We start from the raw sequence: 17,945 nt of genomic DNA on the forward strand, positions 1-17,945 counted from the left end.
GCCTCAAGTGGAGGAGTTTAAGTATCTGGGAGTCTTGTTCACAAATGAGGGTGTGAGGGAGCGAGAGATCGACAGGCGGATATCGGTGTGGCGTCTGCTGTGATGTGGACTTTGTACCGATCTGTCGTGGTGAAGAAGGAGCTGAGCCAAAAAGCAAACCTCTCAATCTACCGGTCGATCTACATCCCAACCCTCGATGATCACGAGCTATGGGTTGTGTCCGAAAGAACGAGATCCCGGATGCAAGCAGCCGAAATGAGATTTCTCCGTAGGGTGTCCGGGCTCTCCCTTAGAGATAAGGTGATAAGCTCGGTCATCCGGGAGGGGCTCAGAGTCGAGTCGCTACTCCTCCACATAGAGAGGAGCCAGAGGAGGTGGCTCGGGAATCTGATTAGGATGCCCCCTGGGCGCCTCCCTGGTGAGGTGTTCCGAGCATGCCCCACTGGCAGGAGACCCCGGGGACAACCCAGGACACGCTGGAGAGACTATGTCTCCCAGCTAGCCTGGGAACGCCTTGGGATCCGCCAGGGCGAGCTAGAAGAAATGGCTGGAGAGAGGGATGTCTGGGCTTCCCTACTGAAGCTGCTGCCCCCGCAACCCAACCCCAGATAAGCGGCAGAAGATGGATGGATGGATGGCTGGATGGATGGCTGGCTGGATGCATATTTCCTCTTTTTTTACATCCATTACGATCAAGGGTAGAACTACTCAAACAAAGGTACGCTCCTGTATCAAAGACATCAATACAGTACTCTTAAGTGAGTTGAGGTTGAGATCAAGTCAATGGCATCGGGGTTAGTTACCTTCTCTCTGTGATAACGAGAAGGGCAGTGTGCACTGACCATACAAGCGGCCAATGTCAGGCATACATGGACTCAGTCAGGCCCGTCTGCTTGAAAGTGCGAGCCACTTGTCTGGAGTGCAGCATTTTGGCCGAGAGGGCTTCCAGGACGTCGTGGCGGTCCACAGCAGTAGCCGTGCGGTAGATAAACGTACCCATTGACTCCAGGCCTTGCAAGCCTAGATTCACCCCGCAGCCTTGAGGGTACACAATTCAAAGGTATTAATCATTAAAACAGATCAACTTCCACTGATGGGCATGCTGTAATAAATATTGGATGAATAAATTAGGTGACCATCTCCATGTACCATTTGAACGCCTATATTTACTATACTGCCCCCCAGATGGCCAAGGCATGCACACCAGAGGGAGCATTAAATCATGATGTACAATTGGTTTCATTCTTTAAATTCTATTTACCGGCAATAAGGTTTTTACAATGTGGATGATAATTTGGTAGTTTACTTATTTAAAAAAATCCAGGACGGATTGATGTCATTTCTATTGATTTCAATGAGAAAAGAGGATTTGGTGTAGAAGGTAAATCACTATGAATACAATAAATCACAATTCTTCCGGCCAATTACTTTACAGCATCATCAACAGGTTGAAACAAAGAAGGTGGAAGAATTAATGGAATGACTTTTCATGGATAAAATACTTTGAATTTTGCGGTTCTCTTCTTTATAGAGAAAAGCATAGAAGCACACAAAAAGCATAGAAACCCGAAGAAGTTGACCTCACATAATACTAGGAACCAATAATTAAACTTGGTAAAAAGTTTTCTGAAGGTCAAATGAATTTCTACGAAAGGAATATCCCACACTATTTTTATAGTACCAGTGTCAAAGTTGAGGACCCGGGCCGCCTCTCCCTCCACAGTGACAGCGACATTGTCACCCTCGATGTAGGCGGCGCTGACACGTCTGTGTGACAGCTGGATCTCGAAGAGGCGGCGGCTGCATTGCAAGTGGTAGAGCGTCACGTCGTTCAGCCGTGGCTCAATATCAGTCTTGTACGCATTGAAGGACTGATGGAAGATGTTCTTCATAAGCTGACCGAATACAAAAAGAAAGATGGAGCTTACAATGACATTACGATGACATTTTGAGATAACCCTTTTCATGAAAACGTAAAAAGATCAAGATCATTTCACTCCTTTTGTTCAATGTTGGACAGTGAGCTTGAAGCCTTTTGCCATGAATTATTCACGACCTGCCAAACTGCTGCTTGTTGTTAATTGAGTTGAATTAAGTCGGGTCACTTGAATTTCAGGAGCTGAAGTCGGAAATGACAAAATTGGACCAAAATGCCCATCTTTGATGACTTTTATTTGTCTAAACATATGTAAAACGGTTCAAAAGAGTGTTCATAATTAATGAGTGAACCGACTTTTGATGATTTGATATCTATGGTGGTTCATCAAAGCGTTGGAGATGAACAATTTTCAATTCAAGTGTTAGGGCAGTGCCAACCCAAACCTCATTCTCTCTCTCTCTCTCTCTCTCTCTCTCTGTCTCTTCCTCTTTAGTGACGCTTGTCTTTCTTTCCACGCAAATGAGCGAAAGCATCTGTTACCAAGTAACGCCACACACCACAGACGCCCACGTAGTAACAAGGACAGCCATGGAACATACCTGTGTGTATGCAGCTGATGCAAAAATAAGTATCCACACACTATCTCACACACTCAGTGCATCCACACACTTAAAGCTTCAACAGTGGACACACACAAAACACACACACACACACACACAGACATGTACACACAAAAACTAATGTACTCTGCTGAGTGCAAGGTGCTGAGTACCTAGAACAAGCTTCTGTAAACACCACTCTGATGTTTGGTTAGTCCGTTAGTGCATTCGCAGTGGCGTATTTTGTCATTTGGGGGCTCAAGGCAAACCCCGCAAATCTGTATGCTGCAAAGACTTTAAGCTTAAGGACTTCATCTCGTGCAGGAAGTAAGTTTTTTTCCCTCTCAAAGTGACATTTAGTAATTAATTTTCAAATTCAATTTTTATGACTATTTCTGTTTTTACTGCAATCTATAATATGAAATATCTTGTGCATGGAATCAAAGAAAATGTGAAATGCTCATCGCCAACTGCAATTCATTGCGTTTGACAAACAGGAAGTCCCTGGTGCGTTACAAAAACAATAATAATAATAATAATAATAATAATACAGTAAAGTCTCGTTATATCGATATCGGTTATATCGATAGTACCGCTTACTACGATACTGTTTTCATTTCCCTTGAACATTTCTAGTCTTTTTATGTATAATTAGTACCGTTTAGTACGATACCCGGTTATTACGATAATCCGGTTATTACGGTGCTCCTTTTCATCCCCCGCCGGCCATTTTTGTTGTTTATATCGATATATCCGTCGCGCCATTGGTCAACTTGGTCACGTGTCTTGTTACGTGAGCCGCCATCGGTCGCGCCATTGGTCGACTTGGTCACATGAGCCGCCATCGGTCGCGCTATTGGTCGACTTGGTCACGTGTCTTGTTACGTGAGCCGCCATCGGTCGCGCCATTGGTCAACTTGGTCACGTGTCTTGTTACGTGAGCCGCCATCGGTCGCGCCATTGGTCGACTTGGTCACATGAACCGCCATCGGTCGCGCTATTGGTCGACTTGGCCGTGTGACTTTGTCACGTGACACGCCATCGGTCGCGCCATTGGTCAACTTGGTCACGTGTCTTGGTTACGTGTCACGCCATCCGTCGCGCCATTGGTCGACTTGGTCAGGTGACTTGGTTACGTGCCCAGCACCCGTGTAGCAGAGCCATTTTCATTTTCAGACGCTAGCTCGTGTGTAGCAGACGAGATTGAAGTGTTTGTGTTAAAAGGTAAAAATGGGAAGCAGAAGAAGATTGATGACTTTTTTAAATTGTATACATAATACAGTAATATGTAAGCATTGCAGTTTCCCTGTTGTGTTATGTACATGCCCACTGTACTGTATATGAATGCAATCGTTTTTTGCAACAATGTTTCTTGTTTTGTCTGCTGAAGCGCGATGATTTTGAAAATTATTAACATTCCATACTGTGTATTAAAGGACAGCCGATGTCACTTTTTATTCAAATGCAAATAAAAATGACTTCACCCCAAGACGTCTTGCGTTGCTTGTGAATCCAAACAATGGCTTCAGATTCGGATAATATGCTTTCTTGTTACACATCCAGTTATGAATATGTTTCAAATACACTGTAGTTCTGAAGATTAAAGCATACATGTTTACAATCATTAAAGAATTATATGTGCCATTTTGAGGCAACATTGGGGGAACATCTCTCACCCAAAAAAAAGGGAGCTAATGGCCAGCTCCGTTTCTTATATGGCGCTTGGCTGCCCTCTTTTGGCGGCTTTTGTTTAATGCAGTTCGGCGCAGGATCGGATATATCGATAGTCCCGGTTATATCGATATTTTTTCGGACTCCCTTGAATATCGATATAACGAGACTTTACTGTAATAATAATAATAATAATAATAATAATAATAATAATAATAATAATAATAATAATAATAATAATAATAATAATAGGCCCGGTAGTCGAGTGGTTAGCACACCGGCTTGACAGTGCAGAGGTCGCCGGTTCGCGTCCCGGTCCGGCCTCCCTGTGTGGAGTTTGCATGTTCTCCCCGGACCCGCGTGGGTTTTCTCCGGGTCCTCCGGTTTCCTCCCACACTCCAAAAACATGCATGGCAGGCAGATTGACCACTCCAAATTGTCCCTAGGTGTGAGTGTGAGAGTGACTGTTGTATGTCTTTGTGTGCCCTGCGATTGGCTGGCAACCAATTCAGGGTGTCCCCCGCCTCGTGCCCGAAGACAGCTGACATCGGCTCCAGCAACCCCCGCGACCCTCATGAGGAATAAAGCGGTATGGAAAATGAAATGAGATGAGATAATAATTATAATAATAATACATTTCATTTTAAGCGCCTTTCAAAGCTCTCAAAGACACTTTACAGTCACAGACAAGCATAGGTACTATCAGTGTTTGAAATAACGTCTGCCCAGAGGCCCGGGGTGTACAACTTTTACATTGGCCGTACAACTTTCAAAACGTCTCGGCCCGGGTGGCTGACAACTTCTTCAAGAAAAAAAACCCGATTATTTTCAAATGAAATGTTTGTTTTATTCAACAAAGCAAGAGCTACAAGCAAACCGCTACAAGCCACGTGGACTCCTCTTGCTAAGCACCTTTCAAAACTCTCAAGTACACTTTACAGTCACGGTATAGTCCGAAGCACGAAACAGGCTTCTGATTGGCTGTCGTGCCGAGTATGCAAATTGCCAAACGAATCGTTTGGCAATTTGTATAGTCCGAAGCCTGTTTCGTGCTTCGGACTAGTGTACTTGAGAGTTTTGAAAGGCGCTTAGAAAGAGGAGTCCACGTGGCTTTTAGCAGACAACGCAACACAAACATTGCAGTGTGCACCATGACGACAGACGACAACTGGAGCAAAATCTTCAGCAAGGGATATTTACCATAAATTAAGCAAGGGAGCATTTGTGGTAGGTACTTCCTTAATTAAAAAAAATCTTTTATACTTCGCAACAATGTTTTTGTTGCGATTAGTCGTCTCATTGTCTTTCAAGTTGTGAAAAATGGGGCAGGCAACTTTATGGCCGGGCAGGCAACTTTCCAGAGTTGTCTGCCCTGGTGTCCGCTAACTTTTTGTCATGAGTTTCAGACACTGGTACTATAATAAAAAATACAATCACAAATAGAATACAATAAATAAAATACAATTATAAAATAGAGAAACAAGAGAAAGAGCTACACAGAAAATGCAATTTTAAATAAGTGGGGTTTGAGATGGGATTTGAAGGTGGGAAGAGAATCGATGTTATGAATGTTGAGAGGAAGTGAGGACCAGAGTTTGGGGGCAAAGCAGCTGAAAGCTCTGTCCCCCATCGTGCTGAGACGGGCAAGGGGGGCACACAGAGGCGGAGGGAGGAAGATGTCTGAGGGAACGAGAGGGAATAGACATTTGAAGAAGGCCAGATAGGTATGGGGGGTAAAGGTTATGGATAGCTTTAAATATATAAAGAATAAATTTAAAGTTGATTCTATATTTGACCGGGAGCCAGTGGAGTTCTTGGAGGACGGGGTGATGTGGTGAAAAAATGAGGTTCTGGTGATGATCCGGGCTGAAAAATTCTGGACGAGTTGAAATTTGTTGAGAGGTTTCTGAGGGACACCAAGGAGAAGTGAATTGCAATAGTCAATCCGGGAGGTGACAAGACTATGAACGAGGATAGCAGTGGTGTGCGGGGTAAGACATAATTGAGAGGGGCACAATTTTGGATGTTAACTTGCAGAATGTAATGTCATTCGTAGTACCGGTAGCAGCAGTGACGTGCGGTGAGGTTCATGGCTGGTGAGGCACTGACGTCATCAATGACGTCACCGCTCGTCTCTACTTAGTATTTGAACGGTAAATTCAGCGATTTTGAAAAAAATCCTAAAACAGTGAAGTTAAACGGACAAGAATTTTAAAGTACAAATCACTAAATACATCTAACCGTTTAATTTGTTTTTTCATTTGATATTTCCATGACAGCTTTCCATGATGACAGGTGAGGCACTGCCTCACCTGCCTCCACTGACTGCACGTCACTGGGTAGCACGCAGTGCCCACTGCAGAGTTTTTTCTCTTGGATAACATGAAGTTGTCCTCCTAATATTTAAAATTGGGCTATAAATGATGAAAATGAACATGTAGTACATATTTTTCTCCCACTATTGAGTTCCAGAAGAAGAAGGAAAGACAGTAAAGCAGTTATACCTTCAGTGCAAAGTACTCATTCTACTAAGTGAACCACCAAGTTAAGACATTGTGTTGAGTGCCATTAATTAGTGAAGACAAAGTGTGTACAGTACTCATAGCTCACTGATGAGTTAGCCGTGTGTCTGAGGAACCGGACCATCCTGGCGTCGGAGGCCGGGCATGCAAGGGCCATGTAGCGGTTCCTGAAGGTACCGTAAATCTTCAAGTGGAACCCGGGCTTAGCTGCGGAGTTGCGGTGCTCCCTTAACGCTTCCACACCATATGCGGAGAGGTCAAAGTAAAGACTGTGAGCGCGGATCTCCGGAGTGGGCACCTGACAAGAAAGAATATGTCAAAAAAAATACATGAACAAACAAAAAACACAAATCATACCAAATCTCAACCACGGAATGGGAATTGTCATATGTCTTTGTGTGCCCTGCGATTGGCTGGCAACCAATTCAGGGTGTCCCCCGCCTCGTGCCCGAAGACAGCTGGGATAGGCTCCAGCACCCCCGGCGACCCTGATGAGGAATAAGCGGTACGGAAAATGGATGGATGGATGGATAAAAGCGCTATAGTGGTTGTCGCTATTGGCAGAACCCTATATGGGACGGTGTATGAAGTCACTCGCCAGAGAAATCAAGAAATACTGTTTTAGTGTGAGATAATATTTATCAGATAATTTATTTGGTCTTGTTGTTTTGTAAAGGTGTTTAACTTTTCTATGTGAACGTTTATATTTATGTGTTGTTCTTAAAAGCCTCCTTAATACTTTATTTGGAATGTTTTGTCACTTCCAGTTCCGTGTCACATTTTTGATGTGCGAACAAAGAAGGCCGAGAGAAACACAGAACCAGAGAAATCACCAGAGAGAGCGAAAGAATGATACTCAACGTCATTAAAGTTTATCTACTTTCGGTTAACAAGGTGAACACTGTATGTTATTAATTTGCTTATTTATTGTATGTCTTGGGCGGCCCGGTAGTCGAGTGGTTAGCACACCGGCTTCACAGTGCAGAGGTCGCCGGTTCGCGTCCCGGTCCGGCCTCCCTGTGTGGAGTTTGCATGTTCTCCCCGGACCCGCGTGGGTTTTCTCCGGGTCCTCCGGTTTCCTCCCACACTCCAAAAACATGCATGGCAGGCAGATTGACCACTCCAAATTGTCCCTAGGTGTGAGTGTGAGAGTGACTGTTGTATGTCTTTGTGTGCCCTGCGATTGGCTGGCAACTAATTCAGGGTGTCCCCCGCCTCGTGCCCGAAGACAGCTGAGATAGGCTCCAGCACCCCCAGATGAGATTGTATGTCTTGTCGAACAGATTGCAGTAATGCCGATTGTTGTTTTACATGTCTTTTAGTTTTCATGGTGTTGTACAATAAACGTATTGGGACATCAGGACGATGCGCCATCCTTGACCGCAGTAGATACAGTCTTCTATAAAACACTGTACACATAATAAAGGCTTCATCATGGCAATTTTTTTATAAGCAGTTTTCATTATTTGTTATAGGGATAGATTATCGTATTTTCCTCACAATAAGGCGCACCTAAAAGCCTTCCTTTTTTTTTTTTTTCAAAAGCTGCCCATGCTTTTTATAATCCAGTGCGCCTTATACAGTGCACAGTGATACTTCTGCTGTTAATAATTGCTCGGAAGATGGACTTTTCACCTCACACACACTTTCTGGGAACGTTCCTGAGCTGAGGTATCACTGTATATGGAAAAAGTTTTCAAATATGTCGTTCGTTGAAGGTATACCATATAATGCAGTGCATCTTATACTATATGGAAAGGTTAAAAAACATGTCATTCATTATAATCCGCTGCGTCTTATAGTCCAGAAAATACGGTACATAAAAATAAACTGTTGTAACCGATTGGATTCCATTTGGTGGTTCTAAACATACAGGGCTGTGAATTAGTTAATTAATGTTGGACATTACCTTATTCTCTGCCATTCAGAAACATGCGGATCAAACCTCTAAAGATGGAGGACACTGATTTGCTGTGGCGACCCCTTGTAGGGAAAAGCCGAAAGGAAAAGAAGAAGATTTGGGAATGGAAAAGCATGACGTGGAGGACCATTCACAAATTTGTTCGAGTTTTGTTTTTTCTTGCGGGTGAGGGGGGGTGTTTGAAGCTTCGGTGAGACCTCTGGCAATGTTCTTCCCCCACATGAGGGGGCAGCATTTGCCCTTTGTCCAGCCGCCCCCACTTTCAATGCAGATAACTGTACAAACTAGTAAGCTCAAAATAAACTAAGACATTCTAAGGTTTTTAACGCTGCATTGCATGTTTATGTAGTCCTAAAACTCAATATTCTGTGGGTCCTGCAATTAGAGTGAAAATGACAAAAACGCTGGCACTGGAGTGGACACATATTGGCACATTTGTTTGGCAGTGAATGAGGGGTCCTTGGAAAAAATATATCCTGTGTAAGGGATCGTGAGATCCAAAACCCCTATTTTGGAAAGAAATATGATGATTTGGGCCTTTGCAATAAACTCTTTATTTGCAATAAACACGGGTCATAAAACAGAGAACATAAAGTACACGATTCCCTATCTCTGCTTATGATGGATCCCTTTCAGTCGCACATTACAGAATTACATCCCCCTTCTCCCTCCAGTCGGAATTGATCCATCTCCCTTGTTCTGACATAAAACAGCCAAGTGGGATCAAACATTTAGCGGATGGCTAGATGATAGAGACGACGACAGGGACGCACGGGGAAGGACGTGAGCGAGGCCGCCCGGGTTGTATCCTGGGAGGCAAATTCAATCAGAACAGGAAACAAGCCTGGAAGGGTTGAGGTGGGTTGGTAAGGTGTACAACAGGAGGAGGCCATGCAGCCTCTCTGCATAGAGTACATGATGTGAATAGTTAAGATGGCATCACACAGCAGGAGTGACTGTGGATCAACATGTACAGTGGATATGGGAGTAATAATAATAATAATAATAATAATAATAATAATAATAATAATAATAATAATAATAATAATAATGCGAATAATAATGATAATAATAATCTTAAATGAACCAAAATAATGTGATTGCACAAGTGCGCACACCCACTCGTAACTGGAATTTGACCAAAATGTTTAACTCATTCACTGCCAGACGTGCAAAAATGTGTCCCTTCCACTGCCAAGGTTTTTGTCATTGTCACTTGAATTCCAGGACCCACAGAATATTGAGTTTTAGGACTACATAAACATTCAATGCAGTGTAAGAAAACTTAGACGTTCTTCTTTCTCAGAGAAAAAAAGAGTTAATTCCGAAATGATATGGGTCTGGAGTTATATGAACTTGAAATGAAGGGGGCTGTCCAAAATACAATGCAATACCTGTACATACATATTGGTTTATATTGTGCTTTAACAGCTGAAGCTGGAACAAAGTACTAACATGGAAAAAGGGGAAATGCTGCCCCTTGTGAAAGGGAAAAACATTGCCAGAGGCCATGGTCAGCGCTTTATTATCATCCAAACAAGAAAAAAACAAAACCCAAACAAATTATAGAATGTGCAGTGAATGAGTTAATTGGACCAAAAGCATTTTCTCAATGTTTTTGGATGTTCAAAGGACACTTTTTTTGTCCATAATTCAAAAATATATTGGTGCAAATTCAACACTGCTCACCACAAAAAGTACACCATACCTGCAGTGACGCATGAGCAGGTTATTCTTCAGCTGCAACCCGAGTCAATCTGAACAGCAGTTCTTGTCAAAAGGTCAAAGATTTTTGCTCACATGTCGACAGGACTGTTTATGGTCATCACCTCTTTTGTATTTGCCCTTTTGCTCAAATTGTGTATTTATGGTCTCTTTAATACCCTGCAATATCCTGTTTCTGTCGACATCCCGCACCTATCGCTTTGCACACTTTAGTATATTTGTCTTGGTGTTTGTTTATGTCACCTGTCTCTGGTCCAGCCTCTCGATGCTGGCGTTGGCTCCGTAGGCGTGGCATGACTCTACAGTGTAGTCAGAGCTAAGGCCGAGCACAGAGCAGGAGTCGCCACATGAACCGTCGGCCACCACGATCACACGTGGCCACTCGTTGGCTGGGATGCGCCGCAGGTAATCTTCGGTGAACTGGAAAAGGAAACGCAATGAAATCAACGCTGATGTCATCAAAGGCAATATAGCTGTTGCTCTATCACGTTCTACCAACCGGCCAACTATAGCTCCTTCCGCAAATGTGCTAATAATGAACATGCCATACCTCCTTGACACCAATATCATCTCACTTAAATGTTCTTGGGTAAAATAGCAGGGGGCAGTTATTGGATGAAACGAAAAGGGAATATGTGTTACTAAGGTAGGATTTCATGGCAAGTGGTGTTATAGTGGAATAGAGTTGTAGCGCCGATTCCATGCAGACGTCAAAAGTGAAGCATGACTTTTATCAGATTTTTTCGAGACTAAGACACTATTATCTGAATATTACTCTTCAAAATAATTCCTCTGTGCTGAGGTGCCACAGGATGGCGGGAAAGTACTACTTTTGTTTGAATAAAGAGGTGACTCAATTGAACAAAGACATGGTGACCACAAAAGCAGGAAACAGCAAATAACAAAAAGTGACTATGAAAATCTGAGGGAATGTGAGGCCCCATAGGCATAAAGACAAATCCCAATCACAAAAAGTTGGGAATACAAATATTTTAATGCAACACCAAGAGTGGCAGGATGTGGATTTCATCACTAAGCCTTAAAGGACAACCGACACCATTTTTTGTTTCCTAACTGACATCAGAAAAACGTTTTATAGCATCTAAAATACCCAAAACACGCAGGCTGATATGTTTAGTCAAATCCAAAACACCAATAAAAATGAGTTAAAAAATAAAAATACTTCAAAATGGAAATTGCGAGTTTCAGAAGGTCCCGCCCTCTTGTTCGTGACGTCACACCAGGACGTCTTTGCCTTGCTCTAGAATCAAAACAATGGCTTCAGATTCGGAGAAGATGCTTTCTTGTTACTCATCGAGTTATGAATATGATTCAAATAGTTCTGAAGAGGAAAGCATAAATGTTTGCAATCGATTAAAGAAGTCCTTCCGTGTAAAAGTAATGAAAAGGTAGCTGAAAGATAATTTGGAATTATTTAATAAGAGTTCATGGACAAAATATAATTAGGCTCAGTCGGGATTCAGATATTTTTAGGCCTGCAAAGAAGGCTTTGCATGTCTTGACGGCCCACCACTGACCACCAAAAAGGTTTGTTCTTGCCTAAAAACTACAAAACATGGCAACAAAAGAATATTTTTTCTAATTGAATGAAATGTTTGTCTCAGCTCAACATACTCCCTTGAAACCAAGATATTGATGTTTAAACTAATAAAAAAACTCACGAGTGCCGACTTAATCATAATATAGGTGGGTCTGCTATGTAACCCCCTGATAAAGCAGGATTAACTGTTTGTTGGTGGTAATGCAACCCAATTTCATTATTTATTTTATTTTATTTGAAGACTATTTTGTCCACCTTGCAAAGTGACTGGCGCCAAGGCGGAATGTGGACCTACAACAAGGTCATGTGCAGGTTTAGATTGTAAGCATTGCTGTTTAATGAGGTGGAGAGCGCGTCCAAAACAAGAAGTCTCTGTTCTGCAGCCATGACACAAATATTCAATGAGCAATCAATGACTCTTTGCATATAAGCAGTAGGCATACATGCCAACTCTCTTATTTCTTCAGGCTATGATGGGTTCTTGCTGTGGCAGAAGGGACAAGGCAACCCCATTATCTCATTATTACAATAAGAGGCGAATGGGGGGGGGGGGTGAACCACCAAAGTCAAGAAAATGTAGGATGCAATGTCATAAAAAGTTGAACACTCAATTGAGTTTCATCAATTATTTTGAATGCATATGATAAGTCAAGCATCACTTGCAATAACCTGATATTTTAATACAAAACTGTACAAAAGTCAAATTGTGGACATGTCCAGTTTTTTATTTTATTATTTTGAGATTGTAAGTTAAAAAAAAACTGTCAAAAATGGGGAACATTTAGTCTTCACACATTTTTTTCTGCAGACCATTGGCATCCACTGGATTTGGACGAGCTGGGATGTGAGATTTTTTTTCACCCATTAAAACCTTCATGCCAATCGTTAACAAGCCTCATCAAAAGCGATAAAAACGGATTTGCATTAGTGTGTGTGCGTACCTTGGTGCCGAGCTGCACCCTGACGTCCACTTGCTGCTTCTTCTGCTCCAGGATGCTGAGCAGGTACTCCTGGAACACGCCAATCCTGGTAAAAAAGTGTTCGTCTTGCCAGCATCCCTCCATGTTGTCAAAGTCCACGCCGAGTCTCAGCAGAAAATCCACGCTGCGTGGGTCCAGGGCGATCTGCTGCGGCCGGCAGAGCAGCGCGCTGCGATTACGCTCGTCCAGCATGGTCAGCCGCAGCACTTTCCCCGAGCGGATGGCGACCAGGGCGGCCGTCAGCCCCACGGGACCCGAGCCCACGACGAGCACAGAGATGCGGGCGCGCCATCGCCGGACGCCGTCTAGCCCGGCTTTGAGAGCCACGTACACGGCCACCGCCACCACCGTGCTGAGCGCCGTGTCATAGGTGAGGACGCGGAACGTGTCCTCAGCCTCCTCCGCACCGACGTGCTGAGACTTGGCGCCGTCCATGACCCGACGACGCCCGGGCGGCTGTTGTGTCTGGATGAGAGCCAGGAGGAGGGCGGATTCCCTTTAGTCTGCCGGTGGGAGGGTGAAGGCTGTCCCAGGCGGTCAACATTGGTCGCATGAGACGTGCCATGTGCGCCCCCCCCCCCCCCCCCCCCCACACACACACACACGTCAGTCTTTCACTTAATGTTCACCGATTCCGCAGGTTGAATTTCACCTGTCAGTGGAAAATGACTTTGATTATTCAGTTTGACACCAAGTTGTGAAAATGGTAAGAATATTGACAGTCTGTCTGTTTATCCATTCACTCATTCATCAATCACCCATCCATCTGTCTATTTATTTATTTTTATGAGACGTGACATTCCGAAATGAGTTTGAAACAGTCCTAAGAATGACCAATGTTCTCACCACATATGTAAAGTTTCCTGCAAAAGAAGTCAGACATAGTTACAGTAAGCAATACAGGCTACAAGGCTGAAGCTGGACGTATACCGCAGGAAATACTAGTAATTTTTGGGTAAATTTAGTCGTACCTATACTACAACGGAGAGTGTGGAAAAGAGGTGAAGAAGCGTGTTCAGGCAGGCTGGAACAGCTGGAGAAAAATGTCAGGTGTGATGTGTGATAGAAGGGTTTCAGCGAGGATGAAAGGAAAGGTGAAAACGGTGGTGAGAGCAGCCATGATGTTTGGACTGGAGACAGTGCCACTGAGGAAAATAAAGGAAGCAGAGATGGAGGTAGCAGAGACGAAGATGTTGTCTTTGGGAGTGACCAGGTTGGATAGGATTCATCCATCCATCCATCCATCCATCTTCTGCCGCTTATCCGGGGTCGGGTCGCGGGGGCAGCAGCTTCAGTAGGGAAGCCCAGACTTCCCTCTCCCCAGCCACTTCTTCCAGCTCGTCCTGGCGGATCCAGAGGCGTTCCCATGCCAGCTGGGAGACATAGTCTCTCCAGCGTGTTCTGGGTCGTCCCTGGAGTCTCCTGCCAGTGGGGCATGCCCGGAACACCTCACGAGGGAGATGTCCCGGGGGCATCCTAATCAGATGCCCGAGCCACCTCATCTGGCTCCTCTCGATGTGGAGGAGAAGCGGCTCGACTTTGAGCCCCTCCCGGATGACCGAGCTTCTCACCTTATCTCTAAGGGAGAGCCCGGACACCCGACGGAGAAAGCTCATTTCGGCCGCTTGCATCCGGGATCTCGTTCTTTCGGACACAACCCATAGCTCGTGACCATAGATGAGGGTTGGGACGTAGATCGACCGGTAGATTGAGAGCTTTGCTTTTTGGCTCAGCTCCTTCTTCACCACGACAGATCGGTACAAAGTCCGCATCACGGCAGACGCCGCACCGATCCGCCTGTCGACCTCTCGATCCCTTTCACCCTCACTCGTGAACAAGACACCCAGATACTTAAACTCCTCCACTTGAGGCAAAATCTCCTCCCCGACCCGGAGAGGGCACTCCACCCTTTTCCGACTGAGAACCATTGTCTCAGATTTGGAGGTGCTGATTCTCATCCCAGCCGCTTCACATTCGGCTGTGAAACGCTCCAGAGAGAGTTGGAGAGCTCCACTTGAAGGCCCCAACAGTACAACATCATCTGCAAAAAGCAGAGATGCTATACTGAGGCTACCAAAACGGAAACCTTCAACGCTTTGGCTGCGCCTAGAAATTCTGTCCATAAAGGTTATGAACAGAATCGGTGACAAAGGGCAGCCTTGGCGGAGCCCAACCCTCACTGGAAACGATTCCGACTTACTGCCGGCAATGCGAACCAGACTCTGACATCGGTCATATAGGGACCGAACGGCCCGTATCAGCCGCTCCTGTACCCCATACTCCCAAAGTACCCTCCACAGAACTCCACGAGGGACACGGTCAAACGCTTTCTCCAAGTCCACAAAACACATGTAGAGTGGTTGGGCGAATTCCCATGCGCCCACGAGGACCCTGCTAAGGGTGTAGAGCTGGTCCACTGTTCCGCGGCTGGGACGAAAACCACACTGTTCCTCAATCTGAGGCTCGACTTTCCGACGGACCCGCCCCTCTAGGACCCCTGAATAGACCTTTCCAGGGAGGCTGAGGAGTGTGATCCCTCTGTAGTTGGAACACACCCTCCGGTCCCCCTTTTTAAAAAGGGGGACCACCACCCCGGTCTGCCAATCCAGAGGCACTCTCCCCGATGACCACGCAATGTTGCAGAGGCGTGTCAGCCAGGATAGCCCCACAACATCCAGAGCCTTTAGGAACTCCGGTCGGATCTCATCCACCCCCGGGGCCTTGCCACCGAGGAGCTTTTTAACCACCTCGGTGACTTCAGTCACAAGGATCGGAGGGCCCACCTTGGAGTCCCCAGACACTGCTTCCTCCAAGGAAGGCGTGTTGGTGGAGTTGAGGAGGTCTTCGAAGTACTCTGCCCACCGGTTCACGACGTCTCGAGTCGAAGTCAGCAGCGCCCCACCCTCACTGTACACAGTGTTAGTGGTGCACTGCTTTCCCCTCCTGAGACGCCGGATGGTGGACCAGAATTTCCTCGAAGCGGTCCGGAAGTCGGCTTCCATGGCCTCACCGAACTCTTCCCATGCCCGTGTTTTTGCCTCGGCGACCACCGAGGCTGCATTCCGCTTGGCTAGTCGATACGTGTCAGCTGTCTCAGGAGTCCCACAGGCTATATAAGCCCGGTAGGACTCCTTCAGCTTTACGGCATCCCTTACTACTGGTGTCCACCAGCGAGTACGGGGATTGCCTCCACGACAGGCACCAACCACCTTACGGCCGCAACTCTGATTTGCCGCCTCAGCAAGGGAGGTACGGAACATGGTCCATTCGGACTCAATGTCCCCCACCTCCCCCGGGACATGTGTATAGTTCTGCCGGAGGTGGGAGTTGAAACTCCTTCTGACAGGGGATTCTGCCAGACGTTCCCAACAAACCCTCACAACACGTTTGGGTCTTCCAGGTCGGACTGGCATCTTCCCCCACCGTCAGTTGACAGCTCCGCCCCTCTCTTCACTCGAGTGTCCAAAACATGAGGCCGCAAATCCGATGATACAACTATAAAGTCAATCATCGAACTGCGACCAAGGGTGTCCTGGTGCCACATGCACATATGGATACCCTTATGTTTGAATAAAGTGTTTGTTATAGACAATCCGTGTTGAGCACAGAAGTCTAATAACAAGACACCACTCCTGTTCTGATCGGGGGGGCCATTCCTCCCAATCACGCCCTTCCAGGTCCCACTGTCATTGCCCACATGAGCTTTGAAATCGCCCAGCAGAACAAGGGAGTCCCCAGGGGGAGCGCTCTCCAGCACACCCCCTAAGGTCTCCAAAAAGGATGGGTACACTGAACTGCTGTTTGGTGCATATGCACAGACAACAGTCAGAACCCGTCCCCCCACCTGAAGGCGGAGGGAAGCAACCCTTTCGTCTACTGGGGTGAATCCCAATGTACAGGCGGCGAGTCGGGGGGCAATAAGTATGCCGACACCTGCTCTACGCCTCTCACCGTGGGCAACTCCAGAGTGGAAGAGAGTCCAACCCCTCTCGAGAGGGCTGGTACCGGAACCCAGGCTGTGTGTGGAGGCAAGCCCAACTATGTCTAGTCGGAACTTTTCAACCTCGTGCACCAGCTCAGGCTCCTTCCCTGTAAGAGAGGTGACATTCCACGTCCCCAGAGCTAGCTTCTGCAGTCGAGGGTCGGACCGCCAGGGTCCCCGCCTTTGGCCGCTGCCCAGCTCACATTGCACCCGATCCCTCTGGCCCCTCCCATGGGTGGTGAGCCCTTGAGAAGGGGGACCCACGTTTCCTCTTCGGGCTGAGCCCGACTGGGCCCCATGGGTGTAGGCCCGGCCACCAGGCGCTCGCCAACGAGCCCCATCTCCAGGCCTGGCTCCAGAGAGAGGCCCCGGTGACCCGCGTCCGGGCAAGGGAAAACTGAATCCATTTCTCTTTTTCATCATATGGGGTCTTCTGAGTCGTACTTTGTCTGGTCCCTCACCCAGGACCTGTTTGCCATGGGTGACCCTACCAGGGGCATGAAGCCCCAGACAACCTAGCTCCTAGGATCATTGGGACACACAAACCCCTCCACCACGGTAAGGTGACGACTCATGGAGGGTTTGGATAGGATCAGGAATTAATATATCAGAGGGACAACTCATATTAGAGGCTTTGGGGAAAAAGTCAGAGGCCAGACTGAGATGGTTTGGACATGTCCATAGGAGAGAGAGTGACTATATCGGCAGAAGGATGCTGAGCCTTGAATTGCCAGGCAGAAGACCGAGAGGAAGACCTAAGAGGAGGTTTATGGATGTTGTTCATGAGGACATGAAGGTAGCTGGCGTGAGAGAAGATGCACAAAAGATGGAGGACACTGATTCGCTGTGGCGACCACTGAACAGAAAAGGCGAAAGGAAAAGAAGTAGTACCTGGACAATAAGTATGAATAACTTAAAAAAGTCAAGTCAAAGTCAGCTTTATTGTGAAATATGCTAATATGCATGACATACAGCACAGATGAAATTAATTACTTTGAAGTCTGATTTAATTCCAAGAGACGTGGAGAAAATTGCGCAAAACCTCCACATTGGCTTCAAGATTGCCACTTTTGAGAGTTAAAGGAATTCAGATGTAAACCACAAC

The 17,945-nt window shown here is 46.0% G+C and overlaps 1 protein-coding gene across 2 annotated transcripts; it reads right to left on the reverse strand.

Annotated features, from left to right (window-relative positions):
• Window positions 1-610: 610 nt before the first annotated feature.
• Window positions 611-13,428, reverse strand: LOC148897991 (uncharacterized). Of its 2 annotated transcripts, XM_088996196.1 has the most exons (6): window positions 12,820-13,428; window positions 10,561-10,737; window positions 6,760-6,969; window positions 1,682-1,895; window positions 804-1,038; window positions 611-726 (listed from the first exon to the last, which is right to left on the reverse strand). In XM_088996196.1, exons 1-5 carry the CDS (start codon window positions 13,291-13,293, stop codon window positions 860-862), a joined length of 1,254 nt encoding a protein of 417 aa, XP_088852322.1. In that variant the 5' UTR covers window positions 13,294-13,428; the 3' UTR covers window positions 611-726; window positions 804-859. The 2 variants fall into 2 exon arrangements, with proteins under 2 accessions (XP_088852322.1, XP_088852321.1); XM_088996195.1 differs by lacking the exons at window positions 611-726; window positions 804-1,038; window positions 1,682-1,895 and adding an exon at window positions 5,235-6,055.
• Between the last annotated feature and the right edge of the window lie 4,517 nt (window positions 13,429-17,945).

This window comes from Hippocampus bargibanti, linkage group LG05, assembly GCF_051943395.1.
Source record: "Hippocampus bargibanti isolate YZ-2025 linkage group LG05, ASM5194339v1, whole genome shotgun sequence".
Taxonomy (NCBI): domain Eukaryota; kingdom Metazoa; phylum Chordata; class Actinopteri; order Syngnathiformes; family Syngnathidae; genus Hippocampus; species Hippocampus bargibanti.

What these genes read in the sequence shown, in the direction of transcription:
- LOC148897991 (XM_088996195.1), bottom strand. Translation starts at nt 13,293, where the DNA reads ATGGACGGCGCCAAGTCTCAGCACGTCGGTGCGGAGGAGGCTGAGGAC. An exon ending in AGAGGCTGGACCAGAGACAG is followed by an intron (nt 6,970 to 10,560) that starts GTGACATAAACA and finishes CTTTCTTGTCAG; the next exon opens with GTGCCCACTCCGGAGATCCG. An exon ending in GACACACGGCTAACTCATCA is followed by an intron (nt 6,056 to 6,759) that starts GTGAGCTATGAG and finishes GGTGTCCCTCAG; the next exon opens with AAACCTCTCAACAAATTTCA.